General features: G+C 37.3%; 1 protein-coding gene across 9 annotated transcripts in view; it reads right to left on the reverse strand.

The window, feature by feature from the left end:
- The window catches only part of MYO9A (myosin IXA), a 365019-nt gene that overhangs the window by 247484 nt on the left and 93976 nt on the right, over positions 1-23559 (reverse strand). For all 9 annotated transcript variants that reach the window (XM_073212119.1, XM_073212118.1, XM_073212123.1 and 6 more), the window contains one exon: positions 8992-9902. In XM_073212119.1, the coding sequence (XP_073068220.1) occupies positions 8992-9831 (840 nt within the window). In that variant the 5' untranslated portion in view covers positions 9832-9902. The remainder of the gene's footprint in view (positions 1-8991; positions 9903-23559) is intronic.

The raw sequence follows: 23559 nt of genomic DNA on the forward strand, positions 1-23559 counted from the left end.
AATACAGATCTGTTTGAACACAATGTTGAATTATGTGACTGGTATGAAAATAAAACCATAACAGAAAGCAAACAGAACAGAGCTATACAGAGAAAAGTTTTGTGCATTATGAAATTAAGTTGGTAGTAATTCAAACTGGTTTATGCTAAGTGGAATGCCTATGAACACAACTAATAACAAAAAAATTAAAAAATAAGATAACATAAGAAACTAAAATGGTGTGCTAGCAAATATCTAAATGGAAGGTAGCAATGGAAAAATACAAAATATAAGACAAATAAAAAAAAAAAAACCAGACATAAATCCTACATTATTAATTACATTAAATGTAAATGGATTACATGCACCAATCAAAACATAGATAACTGGCAGTATAGATTTTTTTAAATAACCTAACTACATGCTTTCCCCAAAAAGCGATCGGATTCAAAGATGCAGACAAACATGACATAAAAGGATGGCAAAAAATGTGTTAATGATAACTAAAAGAGATCTGGAAGACCTATATTAAACTGAGAAAAAACTGACTTTACAAAAAAAATTGGCACAAGGGAAAAAGATGTTTTATAATGATAAAAGGGCTAAACAAAGAACAGTTATTAACTTAAGTATTAGTTAAAAATTAATGATTGTTAACAATTATTAATTAATAACTAAAGAGTCCCAAATGCAAGATGGACAAAGTGACAATAGACAGATTTAGATAATTCAACAATCTTTGGAGATTTCACACTTTCAATAAGTTTCAAAAAGCACTCACCCCACCCCAGCTCACTGGTGGGAGGAAAAGAGTCAGAATGGGGAGAGAATGGAAGCACAGGACTACTAAATAACCAGCCCTAGTAATCTGCACCGGGAGCACAGACACACATTGCATGGTGTACTGGATATTAGAGAAATGGAAAAGTAAAGTCTGCGAGCAGGTCCCCACAGCCAGCTGCCATGGGACAAAAGAAAAGTGGGTGCTTTTTGAAAGTCTTAAAGGGACAGGGGGTTCACAACTGGACGGAATCATTCTGGCATACTCAGACCAGCAGGCTAGGAATCCTGAGAAACGTCAGGCACCCTAACCCCCTGGGTGCCAACGCAGCTTTGAAGCCCCACACGGCAATAAGTAGCCTGCCATCGGTTCCCCCCAGCCAGCACTGCCTCACCACAGTGGCTGAGCAGTCGGAAAGTGGCCCCGCCCACAGGAACCACCCAGAGACTCCTCCCAGTGTGCAGCTAACCCGGCCAGACCCAGAGGCTGCCGCCAGTGCACAGGTGCCCAGCACAAACAGAGGAAGCTGGGGCAAGGAACGAAAGGGCACCATTATCGCAGGAGAACACACCCCGCATGCCTGCCACTCCCCACAGGGCTCTGGGGTATCCCACGGGCCACCGAGGCCACGGCAGCTCAGGGGATTAATCCAGAGGCTGCTCCGGTATGCAGGTAACTGACACAGGCATCAGAGAATGGAAAGGTGACCAGCGAGCAGGAAGGGACTTTGTTCTCCAAGCTGACACATGTGCCACCTGGCTAAGATCACCTCTATCACCATGAAAAGACAGAAGAATCTGGTCAAGTCAAGAATCACTCAGACAACTCCAGAGACATGGCCTGGGGAGATAGATATAATCAATCACTGGGAAAAGAACTCAAAATAAAGATCATAATCATACTGATGGACCTGCAGAGAAATATGCAAGAGCTAAGGGATGAAGTCAGGAGGGAGATTACAGAAATGAAACAATCTCTGGAATGACTTAAGAGCACACTGGATGAGATGCGAGAGATTGTTAATGGAATAGAAATCAGAGAACAGGATTATGGAGAAGCTGAGGCAGAGAGATAAAAGGATCTCCAGGAATGAAAGAATGTTAAGAGAACGGTGTGACCAAGCCAAAAGGAACAATATTTGCATTATAGGGGTACTAGAAGAAGAAGAGAGAGAAAAAGGGATAGAAAGCATCTTTGAAGAAATAATTGCTGAAACCTTCCTCAAACTGGGGGAGGAAAGAGTCTCTCAGACCATGGAAGTGCACAGATCTCCCAGCACAAGGGACCCAAGGAGGACAACATGAAGACATACAATAATTAAAATGGCAAAGATCAAAGACAAGGACAGAGTATTAAAGACGGCCAGAGAGAGAAAAAAGATCAGCTACAAAGGAAAACCATCAGGCTATCATCAGGCTTCTCAACAGAAACCTTACAGGCCAGAAGAGAGTGGCATGATATATTTAATGTACAGAAACAGAAGGGCTTTGAACCAAGAATACTGCTTCCAGCACGATTATCATTTAAATATGAAGGAGGGATTAAACAATTCCAAGACAAGAAAAAGTTGAGGGAATTTGCCTCCCACAAACCACCTCTACAGGATATTTTAAAGGGAATGCTTTAGATGGAAGCACTCCTAAGGCTAAATAGATGCCACCAGAGGAAATAAAATCACAGCAAAGAAGCAGACGAACCAAATACTAACTAAAGGCAAAAAATAAAATCAACTATGCACAAAAGCAAAGGAAACACAAAAGAGTACAGATTAAAACACCTAACATATAAAGAATGGAAGAGGAAGAATAAGAAGGGAGAGAAATAAAGAATCATCACACTGTGTTTGTAATAGCTAATAAAAAAGTTAAGTTACACGGTTAGATAGGAAAGAACACGAATCCAAAGCCTGCAATGGTAATAAGTACATATCTTTCAATAATCACCCAAAATGTAAATGGGCTGAATGCACCAATCAAAAGACACAGAGTAATAGAATGGATAAAAAAAGCAAGACCCATCTATATGCTGCTTACAAGAGACACACCTCAAACTCAAAGATATAAAGAGACTAAAAGTGAAGGGATGGAAAAAGATGTTTCAAGCAAACAATAGGAATAAAAAAGCAGGTGTTGCAGTACTTGTATCAGACAAAATAGACTTCAAACAAAGTAGCAAAAGATTAAGAAGGACATTGCATAATGATAAAGGGGGCAGTCCAACAAGAGGATGTAACCATTATAAATATAAATGGACCCAAAACAGGAGCACCGACATATGTAAAACAAATACTAACAGAATTAAAGGAGGAAACAGAATGCAATACATTCGCTATAGGAGACTTCAACAAACCACTCACTCCAAAGGACAGATCCAACAGATAGAAAATAAGTAAGGACACATAGCACTGAACAACACACGAGAACAGATGGACCTAACAGACATCTACAGAACTCCACACCCAAAAGCAGCAGGATACACATTCTACTCAAGTGCACATGGAACATTTTCCAGAAGAGACCACATACTAGGCCACAAAAAGAGCCTCAGTAAATTCAAAAAGATTGAAATTCTACCAACCAACATCTCAGACCACAAAGGCATAAAACCAGAAATAAATTGTACAAAGAAAACAAAAAGGCTCACAAACACATGGAGGCTTAACAACATGCTCCTAAATAATCAATGGATCAATGACCAAATTAAAACAGAGATCAAGCAATATATGGAGACAAATGACAACAACAGCACAAACTCCCAACTTCTATGGAACACAGCAAAGGCAGTTCTAAGAGGAAAGTATATAGCAATCCAGGCCTATTTAAAGAAGGGAGAACAATCCTAAATGAATAGTCTAAAGTCACAATTATTGAAATTGGAAAGAGCAGAACAAATGAGGCCCAAAGTCAGCAGAAGGAGGGACATAAAAAAGATCAGAGAAGAAATAAATAAAATTGAGAATAAAACAATAGAAAAAAATCAATGAAACCAAGAGCTGGTTCTTTGAGAAAATAAACAAAATACATAAACCCCTAGCCAGACTCATTAAGAGAAAAAGAGAATCTACACAGAAACAGAATCAGAAATGAGAAAGGAAAAATCATGACGGACACCACAGAAATACAAAGAATTATTAGAGAATTCTATGAAAACCTGTATGATAACAAGTTGGAAAACCTAGAAGAAATGGACAACTTCCTAGGAAAATACAATCTTCCAAGACTGACCAAGAAAGAAACAGAAAATCTAAACAGACCAATTACGAGCAATGAAATTGAATCGGTAATCAAAAAACAACCAAAAAAAAAACCCAGGCCAGATGGATACACCGCTGAATTTTATCAGACATATAGAGAAGACATAATACCCATTCTCCTAAAAGTTTTCCAAAAAATAGAAGAGGAGGGAATACTTTCAACTCATTCTATGAAGCCAGCATCACTCTAATACCAAAACCAGGCAAAGACAACACAAAAAAAGAAAATTACAGACTAATATTCCTCATGAACATAGATGCAAAAATACTCAACAAAATATTAGCTAATCAAATTCAAAAATACATCAAGAAGATCATACACCATGATCAAGTGGGATTCATCTCAGGGATGGATTGATGGTACAACACTGGAAAATCCATCAACATCATCCACCACATCAACAAAAAGAAGCACAAAAACCACATGATCATATCCATACACTCTGAAAAAGCATTTGAAAAAATTCAACATCCATTCATGATAAAAACTCTCAACAAAATGGGTATAGAGGGCAAGTACCTCAACATAATAAAGGCCATATACAAAAAACACACAGCCAACATCATCCTTAACACTGAGAATCTGAAAGCTTTTCCTCTAAGATCAAGAACAAGACAGGGATACCCACTCTCCCCACTGTTATTCAACATAGTACTGGAGGTTCTGGCCAAGGCAATCAGACAAAACACATAAATAAAAGGCATCCAGATTGGTAAAGAAGAAGTCAAACTGTCACTATTTGCAAATGACATGATATTGTACTTAAAAAACCCTAAAGACTCCACTCCAAAACTACTAAAACTAATATCTGAATTCAGTAAAGTTGCAGGATACAAAATGAATATACAGAAATCTGTTGCTTTCCTATACACTAACGATGAACTAGCAGAAAGAGAAATCAGGAAAACAAATCCATTCACCATTGCATCAAAAAGAATACAATACCTACGAATAAACCTAACCAAGTAAGTGAAAGACCTACACCCTGAATTCTACAAGACACTCTTAAGAGAAATTAAAGAAGACACTAACAAATGGAAACTCATCCCATGCTCTTGGCTAGGAAGAATTAATATTGTCAAAATGGCCATCGTGCCTAAAACAACCTACAGATTCAATGGAATTTCTATCAAAATAACCACAGCATTCTTCAATGAACTGGAACAAATAGTTTTAAAATTCATATGGAACTACAAAAGACCCCGAATAGCCAACGCATTCCTGAGAAGGGAGAATAAAGCAGGGGGGATCTGCTCCCCAAGTTCAAGCTCTACTACAAAGCCACAGTAATCAAGACAATTTGGTACTGTCACAAGAACAGACCCACAGACCAGTGGAAAAGAATAGAAAGTCCAGATATTAACCCAAACATATATTGTCAATTAATATATGATCAAGGAGCCATGGACATACAATGGGGAAATGACAGCCTCTTCAACAGCTGGTGTTGGCAAAACTGGACAGCTACATGTAAGAGAATGACACTGGATCATTTTCTAACACCATACACAGAAATAAATTTGAAATGGATCAAAGACCTGAATGTAAGTCATGAAACCATAAAACTCTTAGAAATAAACACAAGCAAAAATCTCTTGGACATAAACATGAGCAACTTCTTCATGAACATATCTCCCCAGGCAAAGGAAACAAAAGCAAAAATGAACAAGTGGGACTATATCAAACTGAAAAGCTTCTGTACAGCAAAGAACACCACCAATAGAACAAAAACGCATCCTACAGTATGGGAGAATATATTTTCATAAATGACACATATGATAAAAGGTTGACATCCAAAATATATAAAGAGCTCGTGCACCTCAACAAACATAGAGCAAATAATTCAATCAAAAAATAGTCAGAGGAGCTGAGCAGACAGTTCTCCAAAGAATAAATTCAGATGGCAAACATACACATGAAAAGATGCTCCACGTCACTAGTCATCAGAGAAATGCAAATTAAAAGCACAATGAGATATCACTTCACACCAGTAAGGATGGCCACCAACCAAAAGACAAACAACAACAAATGTATGCGAGGATGTGGAGAAAGGGGAACCCTCCTACACTGCTGGTGGGAATGTAAATTAGTTCAACCATTGTGGAAAGCAGTATGGGGGTTCCTCAAAAAACTCAAACTAGAAATACCATTTCACCTTGGAATTCCACTCCTAGGAATTTACCCTAAGAATGCAGCAGCCCAGTTTGAAAAAGACACATGCACCCGTTTATCGCAGCACTGTTTACAATAGCCAAGAAATGGAAGCAACCTAAGTGTCTATCAGTAGATGAATGGATAAAGAAGATGTGGTATATATACACAATAGAATATTATTCAGCCATAAGAAAACTAATCCTACCATTTGCAACAACATGGATGGAGCTAGAGGGTATTATGCTCAGTGAAATAAGCCAGGCAGAGAATGACAAGTATCAAATGATTTCACTCATCTGTGGAGTATAACAACAAAGAAAAAATTGAAGGAGCAAAAACAGCAGCAGACTCACAGAACCCAAGAATGGACTCACAGTTACCAAAGGAAAGGAACTCAGGAGGATGGGTGGGGAGGGATAAAGGGGTAAAAAAAAGAAAGGAGGTATTATGATTAGCATGTATAATGTGGAGCGGGGGCACAGGGAGGGCTGTACAACACAGAAAAGACAAGTAGTGATTCTACAACATCTTACGACAGTGATGGACAGTGACTGTAATGGGGTATGTGGGGGTACTTTGTGATGGGTGGAGTCTATTAAACATTATGTTCTTCATGTAATTGTAGATTAATGATAAAGGAAGGAAGGAAGGAAGGATAAAAATAAATAGATGATAGATAGATGATAGATAGATAGATAGATAGATAGATAGATAGATAGATAGATAGATAGATAGATAAAAAACAGAACTAGTATATGATCCAGCAATTCCACTTCTGGGTAACCATCCAATGGAAATGGAAATTATTATCTCAAAAAGATTTCTGCACCCCTATGTTTATTACAGCATTATTTCCAATTGCCAAAATATGTAAGCAACCTAAATGTCCATCAGTGGATGAATGGATAAAGAAGATGTAGTACCTATATACTGTGGAATATTATTCAATCACACAAAAGGATATCCTGCCACTTGGGACAAACATGAATGGACTTTGAGTATATTATGTTAAGTGAAATAAGTCAGAGAAAGACAAAATACTCTATGATCTCACTTCTATGTGGAATGTAAAAAACAAAACTCATAGCGACATAGAGAAGATTGGTGCTTGCTAGAGGGTGGTTGCCAGTAGACTCAGAGGGAACAGGTGAAAGTGGTCAAAACTTATAACAAATTCTGGGGACGTAATGCACAGCGTGCTGACTATAGTTAAGATAGTCTGTGTTACATACGTGAAAGTTACCAGAAGAGTAAATCTTGTACTTTTTCATCAAGAAAAAGACAGGTGAAGGGTGTTAACTCAACTTATTGCAGTAATCACTTTGTAATATATATACACATATCAAATCATTATGTTGTACATCTTAAACTATACAGTGTTATATGTCAAATATATATCAATAAAACAGGGAAATTTGTTAAATTCTGTTCTTCCAAGGATATTATTAAGAGAGGGTTAAATATGGAAGAAAATGTGTGCAAAACATATATCTGACAAAGAATTTACAAAAAAGTCTCAATACAACAGTAAGACAACCCAAAAAAGGTTGGCAATGGATATTAAGAAGATTGCCATTTCACCAAAGATACATGCATGGCAAATAAACACATAAAAAGCTGCTCACATCATCAGTCACCATAGAATGCAACTTAAAACCACAATGAGATACCACTGATTATTTATTTGAATGGTTAAAATTAAACAGAATGACTATATTGTGTTATCAAGGATATGGAGTAACTGGAATTGTCATACACTGCTTGGTAGGAATGTAAAACTGTATGTACAATCACTTTGGAAAAGTTAGGCAGTTTCTTAAAAAGTTAAACACATATCTATCTTATGACCGAGTCATTCTACTCCTGGGTATTTATCCAAGAGAAAATGCACACAAAAACTTATATACAGTTTTACGTGTAACAACCAAAAACGGGAAACAACCCAAGTTGTTGATCAACAGGCAAACAGATAAATCAAGTGTGGTATATCCATAAAATAAAATACTACCTTGGCAAAAGGAAAACACTGACACACATGACAACTTTGATGAATCTCAAAATAATTATACTGAGTATAAAATAGTATGTACTATATGATTCCATTTATCTAAAACCATAGAAAATACAAACTATAGTGACTGAAAGCACACTAAGTAGTCCAGTATATGAGTGGGCTGGAAAGAGTATGAAAGAGGGATTACAAAGAGATATAAGGAAACTTTATGGATAGAGAATATGTTCAGCATCTTGACTGTCGTGGTGGTTAATGAATATATATATGTGTGTCAAAATTTATCAAACTGTACACTTCCAATATGTGCAGTTTACTGTCTCAATTATACCTCACAAAATCTCTTTAAAAATTTAGCATTACCTTTTCCTTTCAGCTCTTTCCTTTCTACTCTTGATAGCATTTCTTCTAAAACACTACAGAACTAAAAATTTTTTTCCATATTCTGTACATTTTCAAAAGTGAACCTTTAGAACACCAGACACAAATGTATGGTACAGCTGCAAAGATACAAATATACTGACAAGAATATTTTCTCTAACCACCTATTTCTACAACCTGATTACAGACAGGAGTCCTGCCCCTACTATCCCCCTTTACAGGGGTACACATAGGTCTGCATCGTATCTCTTTTGCACCACTATGACCCTTCAATCTTCCACACCACCTTTTTGGCTTTCCCATCTCACAGCTTTCCTTGGTATCTAACAGTAAAACCTATGCTCCTATTTAATTTCATTTTTCACATCTACCAAATTTTTATCTTATTTTTTAAAGATTTAAGAGTAAGAAAAGTATTTCTACATACTTACCTCAAGTACTGGCCCAGCTCCAAGAATAATTTGTTCCACTCCACTGGCAAATCCTTTCTGACTGAGAGCAGTAAGGTGATGAATAAGAAAGTTTGTGCTTTGAGTCTTCCCAGAACCACTCTCTCCAGAAATCACGACACATTGATTCTTTTTGCGCTGAAGCATGGCATGATAAGCTACATCAGCTACAGCATAAATATGGGGCTCAAGTTTTCCCAATTGGTGGTTATCATACATTTTGACATATTTAGGGTTATAAATAGGAAGAAATTTGAAAGGGTTAATAACTATTAGAATACTGCCAACATAGGTATAAATTTTTTCATGCTTAAAACGATTTCGTAAGTTTTCTAATAGAGTTTTCTCATTCAAATCAGGTAAGCTACATAAATCATCAAAGTCTTTCTGCTGAGGCTGTGGAAGAAAACCCCGTTCCATCATCCTGCGACGTTCTTCTGTCACCCGTAGCCATGACTGAAGACTGCCATAATGGATTGATCCATCAAGGTTTTTTTCTCTCAGAAGAAAGCGGTAGTCCTCTCCACTCAGGCGATTTTCCAGAGCCATTCGGGGCCACAACATCATTCGCTGAACAGGACAGTCTGTTGGATTGAGTATCCATTCTTCTCCACCAAATTCCTTTACCTCTGCTAGAACATAACATTTTGTTTTGTCAAGATGAAGTCTATTTATAAGAGACTCAATCACCTCAGCCGCTGTGGAGTTTTTTCCAGCAGGGACTGGACAGTAGATTGTTCCTTCTGAAATTGTCCCGGGATATATATGTAATGTATGTTCATTATCCTCAAAGCGTCGTCTTCCTCCATCATTTATATTCATATTGGATCCTGTCCCATCAGCATGGAGAGTACATGTTCAAGACTGTGCATACCATTTTCATGGCTAAAGAACTGTAACATAAGAGATGTGAAATATTTAGAAGTCATATTTCACAATCAGTGCTTTCAGATGCTCAAGAAAGAAAGGCTTAACAAGATGTTGATTACATATTTTAGAACACAAAATCCTAACACTTAGTATAGGAACAGTCTTGAAAATAGTCTCATTGAGACCACATATTACATAATATTTGACAATTTTATTGTCAAATTTGGACACTTTCTAAAACAGCAACACACCAAAATTTTTTTCAATGTTTTATTACATTAGTAATTAAAAATCCAGAAACTACAAATAAAAGTTATTTTGTTCCCTAGTATCTCAGATGTTTCTAAGGTACCCCAGATGAGCATCAATTTCTTTCTTTCTTTCTTTCTTTCTTTATACTTGAAGAGCCTCACTGGATTAGGACAGACAGAAGGATCACACAAGTCTATTCACCCTGCACCCAAAAACTCTGATGGGTAAAGCAAAAACAAGAAAGAATGCCAACAATGGGGCAAACTTTTTGTGAAATTAGTAAGATGAGATCAAACAAACAAAAATTAAACTAGATGAAATTACAACTAAGAGAACAATGAGAGAAATCTGCTTAAGAATAGACATTTTTCAAGACTTTTGGGCTCCCTCTACCTCCCTTAAAGTTGGAGAAGAAGGGGGTAACAAAAAGATCCTGCCCCAGGCCTGCTGAATAAGGTTGAAAAAAATTACATTAAAGCACCATTATAAATGTTATTCAACCTTCCTTTTCCTTCAGTGCTACCTTTTTATATCTAACCTTATTACATTTCTTGTAAGTATTCTATATATCCTCCCCATCTTTTCAAACTTGACATGTATCACAAATCTAGAATTATTTTAACTTTCATATCTGAAAAAACAGTTATTTCCTTTAAATGACTCATCCGACTCAAAACGCATTCCTATTTTCATCTCATCTCTGTTATTTCATTCCTGGGTAAAAAGAAAATGTGTCCCACATCCTTTCCAGGGCTGCTAGTAAAACCCATTTCGTATCATCTCAATCAGTAACTTGCCTGTCAAAAAACCACTCCCACGTGTTATCAATCTTATCCTTTTTACTTATCTCATCCTTTAACATACAAAGATGCTGTTATTTTTTTTAAGCTACTACTCTCTCATTATATAACATATTTGTGGAAGTCCTCTAATGAAGAAACTTTGTTTACCTTTTTCTTAGATGATCTTGGATGTCTACCTTAGACAGACAGAGAATATCATAGAACATATAAAAAGCAGCCATATATCTACCACCCAAATTCAACAAGCTTGAAAATGCTCTAATTGCTCCAGATCATTTTACAAACAAGTAAGATATTAAAGATACAGAGATCCTTCCTTTTCCCTGCAGAGGTAACCACAATCCTTAGGTTGGTATTATTCCTATATATGCTTTTATATTTTTATTATATATGTGGCTCTCTATAAATTATAGTTTTGTTTCAGTTTTTTAAGCTTAAAAAAATGGTTGTCACATTACACTGAATAGTCTGTAACTCACTTTAACTTTAATATTCTTTGCTCCTGTAAATGCTGATGCATGTAAAGCTCATTAACTGACAAATAATATGCCATTGTAGGTTTGTTAACTACAACAAATGTACCCTCTGGTGGGAGATGCTGATAATGGAGGAGGCTATGCATGTGTGGGGGCAAGCTGTGAGCCTATCTCTGTACTTGCATTCAATTTTGCCCTTAACCTAAAATTGCTCTAAAAAACAAAGTCTGTCTTCTTAAAAATCACTGTATGATTATATCACAATTTGTAGATCAATTGTCCTTCTAGTGAACACTTAGAATGTTTCCAATACTACGCTATGTAAAGCAATGCTGCAATTGCTTTGCAGCATTTGAAATCCTTTGCTAGAATTTCTCTGGGCTTTTACCTAGGAGTGGAATTTCTGGCTTTTAAGCTTCTTCGATTTTACTGGGTATTAACAAAATGCCCTCCAAAGTAATTGTACCAACTCTTTCATAGCCAGCGTAGGAAAACTCACATTTCTCTGTCCCCTAACCAATAACAGTTAGTATTGTCATACTTCAGTTTCTACCAATATAATTGTAAAAAGGGATATCATTACTTTAATCTGCATTTCCCTGATTACTAGTGAGGATAGGCAACACTTCTATCATTTGCCACTTGGGCTATGCTGCTTGTTCATTTTCCCTTTTTTGAGTTGTCTTTTCCTTACTGGTCTGAATGAGTTTTGCACATAACCTTGGATATTAATTGTCAGCTGAATGTGTGACAAATATCTCCTACCAATCATTTTGGTATGCTGCCTTTCTATTTTGCTTATGCTGCCTTCTTTTGTAAAGAAGTTTTTATTTTTAATGTCAAATTTATCAGTCCTTTCCAGCTTATGATTTGTTTCTTTATTAATAAACAAGATTAACAACAATTACAGTTAACTCTTATTGTGTGCTTCTTTTTACTAATTGTTTTTATAAGCATTTCACACAGATTATTTAACTTAATCCTCATAATTATTCCCTAAGGGTTCATCATCCTCATTTTACAAATGAGAAAACAGAAATATTATAGAACTTCCACCATAATCAAGACAATTTGGTACTGGCACAAGAACAGAACCACAGACCAATGGAACAGATTAGAGAGCCCAGATATAAACCCAACCATATATGCTCAATTACTACACGATAAAGGAGCCATGGACATACAATGGGGAAATGACTGCCTCTTCAACAATTGGTGTTAGAAAAACTGGACAGCTACATGCAAGAGAATGAAACTGGATTACTGTTTAACCCCATACACACAAGCAAACTCAAAATGGATCAAAGACCTTAAGTCATGAAACCATAAAACTGTCAGAAGAAAACATAGGCAAAAATCTCCTGAACATAAACATGAGCAACTTCTTCCTGAACACATCTCCTCAAGCAAGGGAAACAAAAGCAAAAATGAACACATGGGACTACATCAAACTAAAAAGTTTCTGTACGGCAAAGGACACCATCAACAGAACAAAAAGGTATCCTACAGTATGGGAGAATATATTTGTAAACAACATATCTGATAAGGAGTTAACATCCAAAATATATAAAGAACTCACACAACTCAACACCCAAAAAGCAAATAACCCTATTAAAAAATGGATGGAGGATATGAAGAGAGAATTCTCCAAAGAAGAAATTCAGATGGCCAACAGACACATGAAAAGATACTCCACATGTCTAATCATCAGGGAAATACAAATTAAAACCACAGTGAGATATCACCTCACACCAGTAAGGATAGCCAGCATCGAAAAGACTAAGAATAACACATGCTGGCGAGGATGTGGAGAAAGGGGAACCCTCCTACACTGCTTGCTGGTGGGAATGTAAACTAGTTCAACCATTGTGGAAAGCAATAAGGAGGTTCCTCAAAAAACTAAAAATAGAAATACCATTTGACCCGGGAATCCCACTCCTTGGAATTTACCAAAAGAATACAACTTCTCAGATTCAAAAAGACATATGCACCCTTATGTTTATCGCAGCAGTTTTTACAATAGCCAAGATATGGAAGCAACCTAAGTGTCCATCAGTAGATGAATGGGTAAAGAAGAGGTGGTACATATACACAATGGAATACTATTCAGCCATAAGAAAGAAACAAATGCTACCATTTGCAACAACATGGATGGAGCTGGAGGGTATTACGTTCAGTGAAATAAGCCAGGCAGAGAAAGACAAGTGCCAAATGATTTCCCTCATTTGTGGAGTATAACAACGAAGCAAAACTGAAGGAACAAAACAGCAGCAGACTCACAAGACTCCAAGAAGGGACAAGTGGTTACCAAAGGGAAGGGGTGTGGGAGGGAAGGAAATGGGGATGGAGGGGCATTATGTTTAGTACACATGGTATGAGGGATCATGGGGAAAACAATGTAGCACAGAGAAGGCAAATAGTGAATCTGTGGCATCTTACTACACTGATGGACAGTGACTGCAATGGAGTATGGGTGGGGACTTACATGGGTGAATGTAGTAACCACATTGTTTGTTCATGTGAAACCTTCATAAGAGTGTATATCAATAATACCTTAATACAAATTTTTTTTTTATAAATAAAGAATGAAGATGACCCCTGGGCAGGTGCACCATTCAAAAAAAGAAAAAAGGAAGGAAGATTACATTACTTGCCTAATGTCATTAAGTTGAGATCTGAAGCAGGCAGACTGGCTCTAAAGCCTACACAGTATTACCTCCTGGCATAGTTTTTAAAAAACCTCCCTCATCCTGAGAACATAAAGTCATTATTCTATATTTTCTTCTAAAAAGCCTAAGTTTTGCTTTACTCATGTAGGCCATTAACCTATACAGAATTTATTTCTGTGTGTTGTGAGATAGGGTTCTTTTTCACACCAATTCAGATTAGCAATTGAACCAGCACTACAGTGAAAAGCCTAAAACCTTTCCCCACTGATTTATAATGCCATCTTTGTCATATAACAAATCCCATATAAATATCCATCTGTTTTAGGTTCTGTGTCCTGTTCCACTGGTCTATTTGTCCATCCCTGAGCCTATCTTAATCATTACAGATCTATAGTAAGCTTTGATACCTGGAGGGCATATTACCTCAATTTGTCCTTCTTTAATGTTACTTTGGCTACTCTACTATAAGAATTTTAAGATCAGAGTGTCAATCATCATTAAAAAAAACTTCCTGGCATTCTGAATGACACTGCATTGGTTTTATAGATTAATAATGGAAAAACTGACATCCTATTTTATTGACTTCCCATTCATATACACCACATTATTATTGTTGTTTTAAATTATAGTTTTTTCACTTTTAAGGTTTCTATCATTTTCATTCTCCTGGTCTTTAGTCTACCTATTTAAATTTCATAATTGTTTTAATTTAAGGGATATTACTCCCTCACTTAACTACTCGAAAATCCTAAATGCATAATTTGATATTTTTCAGACTGGTACTTTAACCTCATTAGAGTGAAGTGCTCTTATGATTGAATTTACTTTGTATCATTCTCAGCATTAGATGGCTTAATTTGCTTGAGAATTTAGCTTTGCAGATGCACTTTTTGATGGAAGACTTTTTTGTTTTTCATACAAACATTTACTAAGAACCTACTACTTATTGCTTTTTTAAATACAACAATACCATTAATAACAACTTTAACAGTTTTTAATGTTACTGGTCAGTGCTCAATTTCCACAGTTACCTCCTAAATACCTTTTTTACAGCTGATCTATTCAAGTCAGGAAATCTGTCCTGCAGTTAACAGTGAGGATATGCTTTGAGCTGGCAAGTTCCTAGTTGTAAAGCTATGTCTGTGTTCTCTTGAATCCATATGTTTAAGGCTCCATAAAAGACTTCAAAAGGCATCTGGCAGCGGTCAGTAGCAAAGCCCTTTCTTACAGTAAGCAGGTTGTGCCCGCACTACTTGAGGAGACACACTACTACTGACTACAGTCTGATCGCTAAGGTGTATCATGTGTCAGCCTTGGAACTAAATTCAGAACTATGTTTTTCAACAGTGGAGCCCCACCTATCCTGGCCATGGTTTCCAATGATGAACCCAATTCCAGTGACCCCTCTCCATTATTTTCAAGAAGCCAAAAACTCAGCTGCTTTACTGCAAGCTCCCAGCCACAGTCCCTCTCACTGCTTTGCATTCTGTTCCCTTTCTGAGACATAGAAATGTTTTTCTTTTTTGAGAATCATTTAGGACAACTTGGTTTGGTCGTTTTGTTACTTTATCAAACATCGCTTTGTGTTTGGAAATAAGGGTTACCTCAAAATATCACTCACGAATACATCTTGACAAGCAGCCATGGGCATTTATCAGAATCATCTGAGCAAGGTTTTAAAAATATACATTTCTAGGCCCAATAATGGTTTCAAGGTTGGGGAATCTAGGCAATTCTGTTATTGGGAATCAATGGTATGTATTTCCACTCTCCAGTCCCTTACCACTCTTCCCACAGAGCAAGCAACTGCTAATGTTCTTTGGAAATGTCACCAATCACATAAAATTGCCAAATCCAAAGGCTTCTTCTCAATCTTCATCTTAACACTCCACATGATAGCATTTGACTAAGGATGCCATCTCATTCTTGAAACTGCCCTTATATGGACATCATTTTTCTTGTAATCTTCCTAATAGGCCCACTCCCTTTCTGATTCACTTTTTTTTTTTACAAAGTTGCTATTGTAACATTATAAATAAATATTGTAATAAAATAATACTGACTATATTTCCTCTACTGTACTGCTATACTTTTTTATCGCCATGATTTATTTATTTTATAATTGGAAGTTTGTCTCTCTTTGTCCGCTCACCTATTTCTACCACCCCTCAACCACCCTTCCCCTCTGGCAGCCATCAGTTTGTTCTCTGTATCTTTTTGTCTGACTTATTTCATTTAGCATAATACTCTCTAGATGTACACATATGGTTGCAAATGGTAAGGTTTTTTTCTTTTTCGTGGCTGAATAATATTCCATTGTGTGTGTATGACACATCTTCTTTACACACTCATCTATTGATGGACACTTAGGTTGCTTCCATATCTTTGCTAGTGTAAATAATGGTGCAGTAACATAGGGATATGGGGGTGCATATATATTTTCAAATTAATGTTTTTGTTTTCTTTGGATAAATAATTCCAAAAGTAGAATAACCAGGTCATATGGTATTTCAATTTTTAATTTTTTTAGGACCCTCCATCCTGTTTTCCATAGCAGCTACACCAATTTACGTCCTCACCAGCAGTATCAGTGTATGAGGGTTCCCTTTTCTCCACACCCTAACCAATACTTGTTATTTCTTGTCTTTTTGATAACAGCCATTCTGATTGGTGTGTGGTAATATCTCACTGTGGTTCTGATTTGCATTTCCCAAATGATTAGCTGATATTGAGCCTGATTCACTCTTATAGGTCCTTTCCACTACCTCACTTCAAAAAATAAATGTATTCCCCAGTTTCTTATCTCAACCCAATGCTCCCTTATCTGGGTGATTTTACCTATAGTTTATACTGTTACCTATTATCTATCAATGCTTTTGTACAACAATGGCAGAACTAAGCAGTTTAACAGAGACCACATCGTCCACAAAGGCAAAAATATTTACTATGTGATCCTTTAAAAAAAAGTCTGCTAATCCCTACTCTAGGGCAACCACTAAAAATTTTGAAAAAAAATTTTTAACTTCCCAAATAGAGTGAAAAAAATGGAACCATTAAAAAATAATCAATTCAAAGAAGGCAAGAAAGGGCAGGGGTTGGGGGGAGTTAGAACAGATGGAACAAATGAAAAGCAAACTAAATATATCAGTAAATCTCTTAAGTGTAAATGCTCCAGTAAAAAAACAAAAATTGTCATACCAGATTCTTAAAATCCAACTATATGCTATTTTCAGACAAATATCTATAAGAATACAGAATCTGAAAGAAAAAAAAAGAAAAAAAGAGATGATGTAATATTCTAGCCATAAGAAAGTTAATATGATCAAAATAACATCAAGCAAAATAGGAAAAACTGAATGAAGTATTTTTTAGTTCCCTTTTAGCCCTTACACATTATAATTCTAGATGTAAGCAGCCTGAGACAATTATCTCTGGGTATCACTGGCGACCCAGCAAAGAAACAGAAAAAGGTTGTAAGAAGTTAAGGAGGAAGTGACAGGTTGGCAAGTAAGTAAACTTGTTGATCAAATATGCTCTGAAAAAAACTAAGTAATATAAGTTAAGTGTTAAATCTGTTTAGTATGAATGAATCAAAGCAGAGAAACAGAATCTGAAAACTTAAGAAATGAAGGTCTAACAGATGATCTAAGTTTCTTTGGTAAGCAAGACTGAATGAGATTTAAGCCAAAGGTGGACATGTGCCTCTGAGAAAGAAAAAAACACTATTTTTTTTTTGGCAAGAAATTTTTAAAAGATAGGTTGAGAAAGTTATCAGGTAAGATGTGACAAGAGAGCATATTAGTTTATCTTCTTCACTAGATGAGATATGGGATCCAGTTTTACCTCTACTGAGTCAATGCCAAATAAAAGCCAAATCAGGTGATGAAAGAAAAAACATCTTACAGTATTTTCAATGAAAGAAAAGGTGGTAGAAGAAATGAGTTATTTGACGTGTTATAGCATAGCTATATAAACAGTTACTGGAGTAGTCTGCCCAGTAGGTAATCTACACCTTCTTCCAGTCAAAGTACAGTTTTCCTTTGAAAAACTACTTCTCCTCCCTTGCCTTCTGACCAGTTTCAAAGGGCTAACTTCATCTCCCAATCAGGGGGGAAAGGTGGTATAAATTGAGACCCACACCCAGCCAATCAAAGCATTCCATTACCCTTAGACATAGTGGCCGCTCACTGAAATTCTATACTGGAACTCTGCAGGCAACTATTAAAAAACAAGCTTTTTTTCCTACTAGGTCTGTTAATCTAGAAACACGTAAACCTAGAGCAGTTGGCAGCCATCTTCCCTGAATGCACAGAAAAAGTAAAAGAACATGAACTAACACACAAAGCAAAACCTTATCAAAACCGGGCCAATGAATCTAGCTGTGCCTCAAATAAACTGAACCTCTGAACTTCCTTGTTAAGTGTGCCAATCAATGCCCTTTTATTCCAAATCTCTTTGAATTGGGTTTCTATTCTCTGTGATCAAAAGAACCCACTACAATAGGAAGCATTTCAGTACAATATTCTTTTAAGAATACTGGTATCTTGTGTTATCCAAGTTCCTGATGTCCAAAATTCCCACAATCTCAAACTCAACAACCAAATATATTTGAGTAACACTTCCTTTTTGCTATCCACATTTGGGGAATCAAACAGATTCAAATAAGGCAGTACCCCAACATCCAAAGTCAATATCCTAACTGAAGAATTAAATTTGGATAGTAAAGCGCACTTGTAATGCCGGCCACACAGAAACATGGCAAGGACGTACAACATAATGTCATATGAAAATCACAAAATACAAAATTGTAGATAAAGGCATACATATATTAAAAATTGACTGAAATATTAAACTTTTGGATAATATTAAATTTTCTTTTGTAGTTTTCACCAAAATTAAGCTTGACGTGCATTACTTCATCTGAGTTGAATAGCAATTCTCTACAACAGGGAACAAGCTATTATCCTTCAAATCAGAAATTTAAGGTCTAAAGAGAAAAAAAATCCATGAAAACTTACTTTACAATACAGCATTTCAAATCAGCAGGGAAAAAGGAGATTACTCAATAATGATGCGGGAATAAATGACTGTGAGAATAAAAATTATGCATATAAAAAATGAAGCACATTACTGGTACTTACATAGCAATCAGACATTGTTGTATCTTTCATAAAGAAAACTGTTTATTCCTTATCCCAAAGAGGTTATTTCAAAAGTATATACTAACAGAGAGAAAAACAATGTGGTGAGACAGTTCTTGTGGTCAGTAGGGTGTGGTCCAGAACAGGCCAGTTTATAATGATGTTCACTGGACTGAGTTAGAAGAGACTAATTATAGAGGAAAACTGGTGAATAAAGAAAACAGAGTTAGGGAATACAGAGTTTCCTTTCAATTAGAAGTTCAGTTAAAAAGATAAAGGGATAACTAAAAATTTTTAATGCAGTGCTCTGCATCCATGTGCAACTAAAATTTAGTTTTCAAAAAAATACATATTGTTGCCTTTTTTATCAAATTCTCCAGATTATTTACCAAAAAAGAAAAAAAGAACTATATATTTTCTCTTTATATCTACTTTATCATAAGGGTCTACTAATGAATGTTAGGAAGCAGGACCAAACAAAACCATTCAGTTAACAAGAGAGAGGAAGGGTAGACTCAAACAAACAAATACATCTAAAAAAGAAAAACCTAGCATTGCTACAGAAAAAAATAATTCAAAGTAAAGGCTTTACCAGTAAATATTAAAAAGAGAACATTCCACTATAAAGGCAGTGTCCATTTGAGAAATCAATATTGATTTGTGTATAGCTACAAATTTTATGGAAGAGAACTATTAAGTATTCAAACTTATTACAGAAAACTAAGTCTGCATAAGTGGTCCTCAAGAGCTAACATTCATGTCTTCATTTTTCAGTCCTTACAATTAAAATGTTCTACAAATAAATCTAGTTATCACACTGTTACTGACATATGTAAACATATATGTAACTTCTTTAAACACATATTTTAAATTTTGCAAACTATGTGAGTTCAAATAATTTTTTCACAACCCCCAAATAATCTTACCACAAACCTATTTCCTCCTCTTCTTGAGCACATAGCCACACTACTTTCCAACTATCCTTGCAATTAGTTACAAGTGGCCACGTAACCAAATCCTAAACTAATGATCTATGGGCAGGAGTGAGGTAAATCTCCTTCAGACTGAGCCAATAAAAGGCCCTTAAAAAAGGTCTTTCTCCTCCCTGCAAGCTCGACCAACTAGACATGGAAGTGGAGGCAGGCAATGCAGCCAGGAAGCAGGAAACAAATTCTTCCATAGGGTAGGCACAAGGGCCATATACCTGCAACCCCCACCATCATTCCACCTGCTGGGCAGCTCCAGACAGCAGATCTTCTGGGCACTAGAGTGCACTGTCTACAAAAAGTTATTCTTCCATAGTAATAATTACAAATATGAAATGGCAAAAATATTTTGTACAAGCAAGAATTGCAACAAACACAAGAGCGCTCAGTGACACTGAAACCATAAATCTTCTTCATAAAGACCCGGAAGAGCCAAATCAATCCTGAGAAGGAAGAATAAAGCAGGGGGAATCTCGCTTCCCAACTTCAGGCTCTATTATAAAGAAAGAGAAGAGAGAGAAGAGGAAAGGGGAGGAGGAGGGAGGGGGGGGGGGGGGGGGAAGGGGAGGGGAGGGGAAGGGAAGGGGAAGGGGAGAGAGGGAGGGGAAGGGGAAGGGAAGGGGAAGAGGAAGGGGAAGGTAAGGGGAAGGGGAAGGTAAGGGGAAGGGGAAGGGGAGAGGGGGAGGGGAAGGGGAAGGGGAGGGGGAAGGGAAGGGGAAGGGGAAGAGAAGAGCTATAACAAACAAATCCTACCATACCCAACAACAGGGTTGGAGATAGAGGGTATTATGCTAAGTGAAATAAGTCAGGCAAAGAAAGATATATACCAAATGATTTCCCTCATTTGTAGAGTGCAACAACGAAGCACAAGTGAAGGAACAAAACAACAGCAGACTCACAGTTCCAAGAAGGGACTAGCTGTTACCAAAGGGGAAGGTTTGGGGAGGATGTGAGGGGAGGGAGGGACAAGGGGATCAAGAGGCTTTATGATCAGCACACACAGTATACTAGGACATGCAGAAGGCAGGACAGCACGGAGAGAACGAGTGACAGCTCTGTAGGATACTACGCTGATGGGCAGTGACTGCAATCTGGTGTGGGAGGGGACTGGATAACATGGGTGAATGTTTTAACCACAATGTTGCTCATGTGAAACCTTCATAAGATTCTATATCAATGATACCTTAATAAAATATACATATATATTGTGACATAACTTAAAAAAATAAAGGCCTGCCTTTTCTTGTCTGTTGGAAGAATGGCACACATCTAGAGGAATTCTCTAAGGTCCCAGGGGATACACAGCCACTAGATCGAAGGACCTTGGGTCCCAAATGACCACATGGAGAACAGCACCCACCATTACCCCATCCCCATTCTGAATACATACATTGGACTGTAATGTAAATAAGAAGTAAGGATTTTCTTGTGTAAAGCCACTGATATTTGGGAGTCATTTAGTTACAGCAGTTAGCCTACTCTGACTGATGCATTACTATAAAAATTTTCCAACCCCTCTCCTGTAAGGAAGTCTTTAAGGAAGTTCCTTGTATATTCAATCCATCAATGGGTACTATTTGTCTGACTTTAAAATATATCCTCAATCTAACCATTTTTTACCACTCCCATCTCTACCACCTATTTCACTCCCACTATCATTCTCTCATCTGAATTAGTGATAGAGTGTGAATCCCTTGTTTCTATCATTGCTCAACTAGTCTAGTCTACACACAACAGCAAAGTCACGCTTTTTAAAGGTAAATTAGATGTCACTGTCCTATTCAAAACCTTCAAAGGCTCTCCATAACACAATAAAACTGAAACTTCATTACTGGGACCTAACTCACCTTTCCCTCTCTTCAATAGACTCTAGCCTCATTGATCTTCTTTCTGTGTTTAAGTTCATTCCTGCTTCAGGACCTTTACACCTCTTTCCCACTCCCTCTGCCTGGACCTCCTTTCATATCACTCAGGTATCCATTCAAATGCCAACTCCACAGAAAAGCTTTTCTTTATGCACCCCCCAAATTTTTAAATGACCCTCTTTCCCCACTCTAATCTCCTAATCTCGATTTATTTTTAATCAGAGACACTGATGCACTACCTAAAATTATATGATTAATTTGACTTTTGCTTGTTGCCTTACTTCCCACTAGCAGGTAAAGAATTATCTTTTTCATTATAGATATATGGTTCAAACATTGTTTGCTGAAGAAATAAATTCACATAAACATTAGTTCACGTATTTTAGCAGTCATTTCTATTAAGGTTGTCATTGTATTAAACTTAACTATAGCTTTTTTCCCTTTTTCCTACTGACTTTCTCATCTATTTCCATGTGTATATATCCACTTTATTTGACTTCCTAAAAGGCTATTTTCAACATTAAGTTGACAATCTCTGTTTTAAAAATGAGCAAGTAATAAAATTCCTTTTCCTCAGGATGATACAGTAAGCATGTTTAGAAACATAAATGGAAGAGCAGCTCTTAAGAAAAGAGGATATCCAAATGGCTAAAAAGGATATGAAAAAGAACTCAACATCTTTGATGACTTAGATCCTGGTTCAAAAATATTCACTACTGAGGGGTGGAACCCAGCGCCTTCCGAAGGGGGTAAGATACAAGCCGTGGCCCAACGGGACCCGAGTGCCCCTCACCTCAGCTCCTGGTGGGAGGAGAGGAGTCAGAGAGGGAGGGAGAGGGAGCCCAGGACTGCTGAACACCCAGCCCCAGCCATCCGCACCAGAGTGCACACACACAGTGCATGGTGTGCAGGATACTAGGGGAACAGGACAGTAAGACCTGTGAGCGGGACCCCGTAGCCGGCGCCCCTGAGACGAAGAAAAGTGAGTGCTTTGTGAAACTCTTAAAGGGACAGGGACCACACAGCTGGACGGAAGCATCCCAGGACACTTAGCCCAGAAGCTGGGAATCCCAAGGAACTCCAGGCGCCCTAAACCCCTGGGCGGCAGCACAGCTCGGAGGCCCCTCACAGAGATAAAAGCCTCCCACCCGTTTCCCCTCCGATGCGGCTCCGCCATATAGGAGCAGCAGACTGAGGCTGGCCACGCCCACAGCAACCAAGCAGCTTAACTCCACAGTAACCGCGGAGCTTAACTCCACAGCGGCCAGGAAAGAATCAGAGGCCCCGTCTGCACACAGCTGCCCAGCACGAGCTGCTAGAAGTTGCTGTTCTCCCAAGAGAGGAAGGCCACAAAACAGCAAGAAGGGATGTTCTCCCAGCCAACACACAGCACCAGCCCCGTACAACTACCTCTATCACCATGAAAAGGGAAAAGAATTTGATACAGACCAAAATCAGAGTCAACCCCTGAGAAGGAGATAGACCTAA

Source organism: Manis javanica, chromosome 8 (genome assembly GCF_040802235.1).
Source record: "Manis javanica isolate MJ-LG chromosome 8, MJ_LKY, whole genome shotgun sequence".
NCBI lineage: Eukaryota > Metazoa > Chordata > Mammalia > Pholidota > Manidae > Manis > Manis javanica.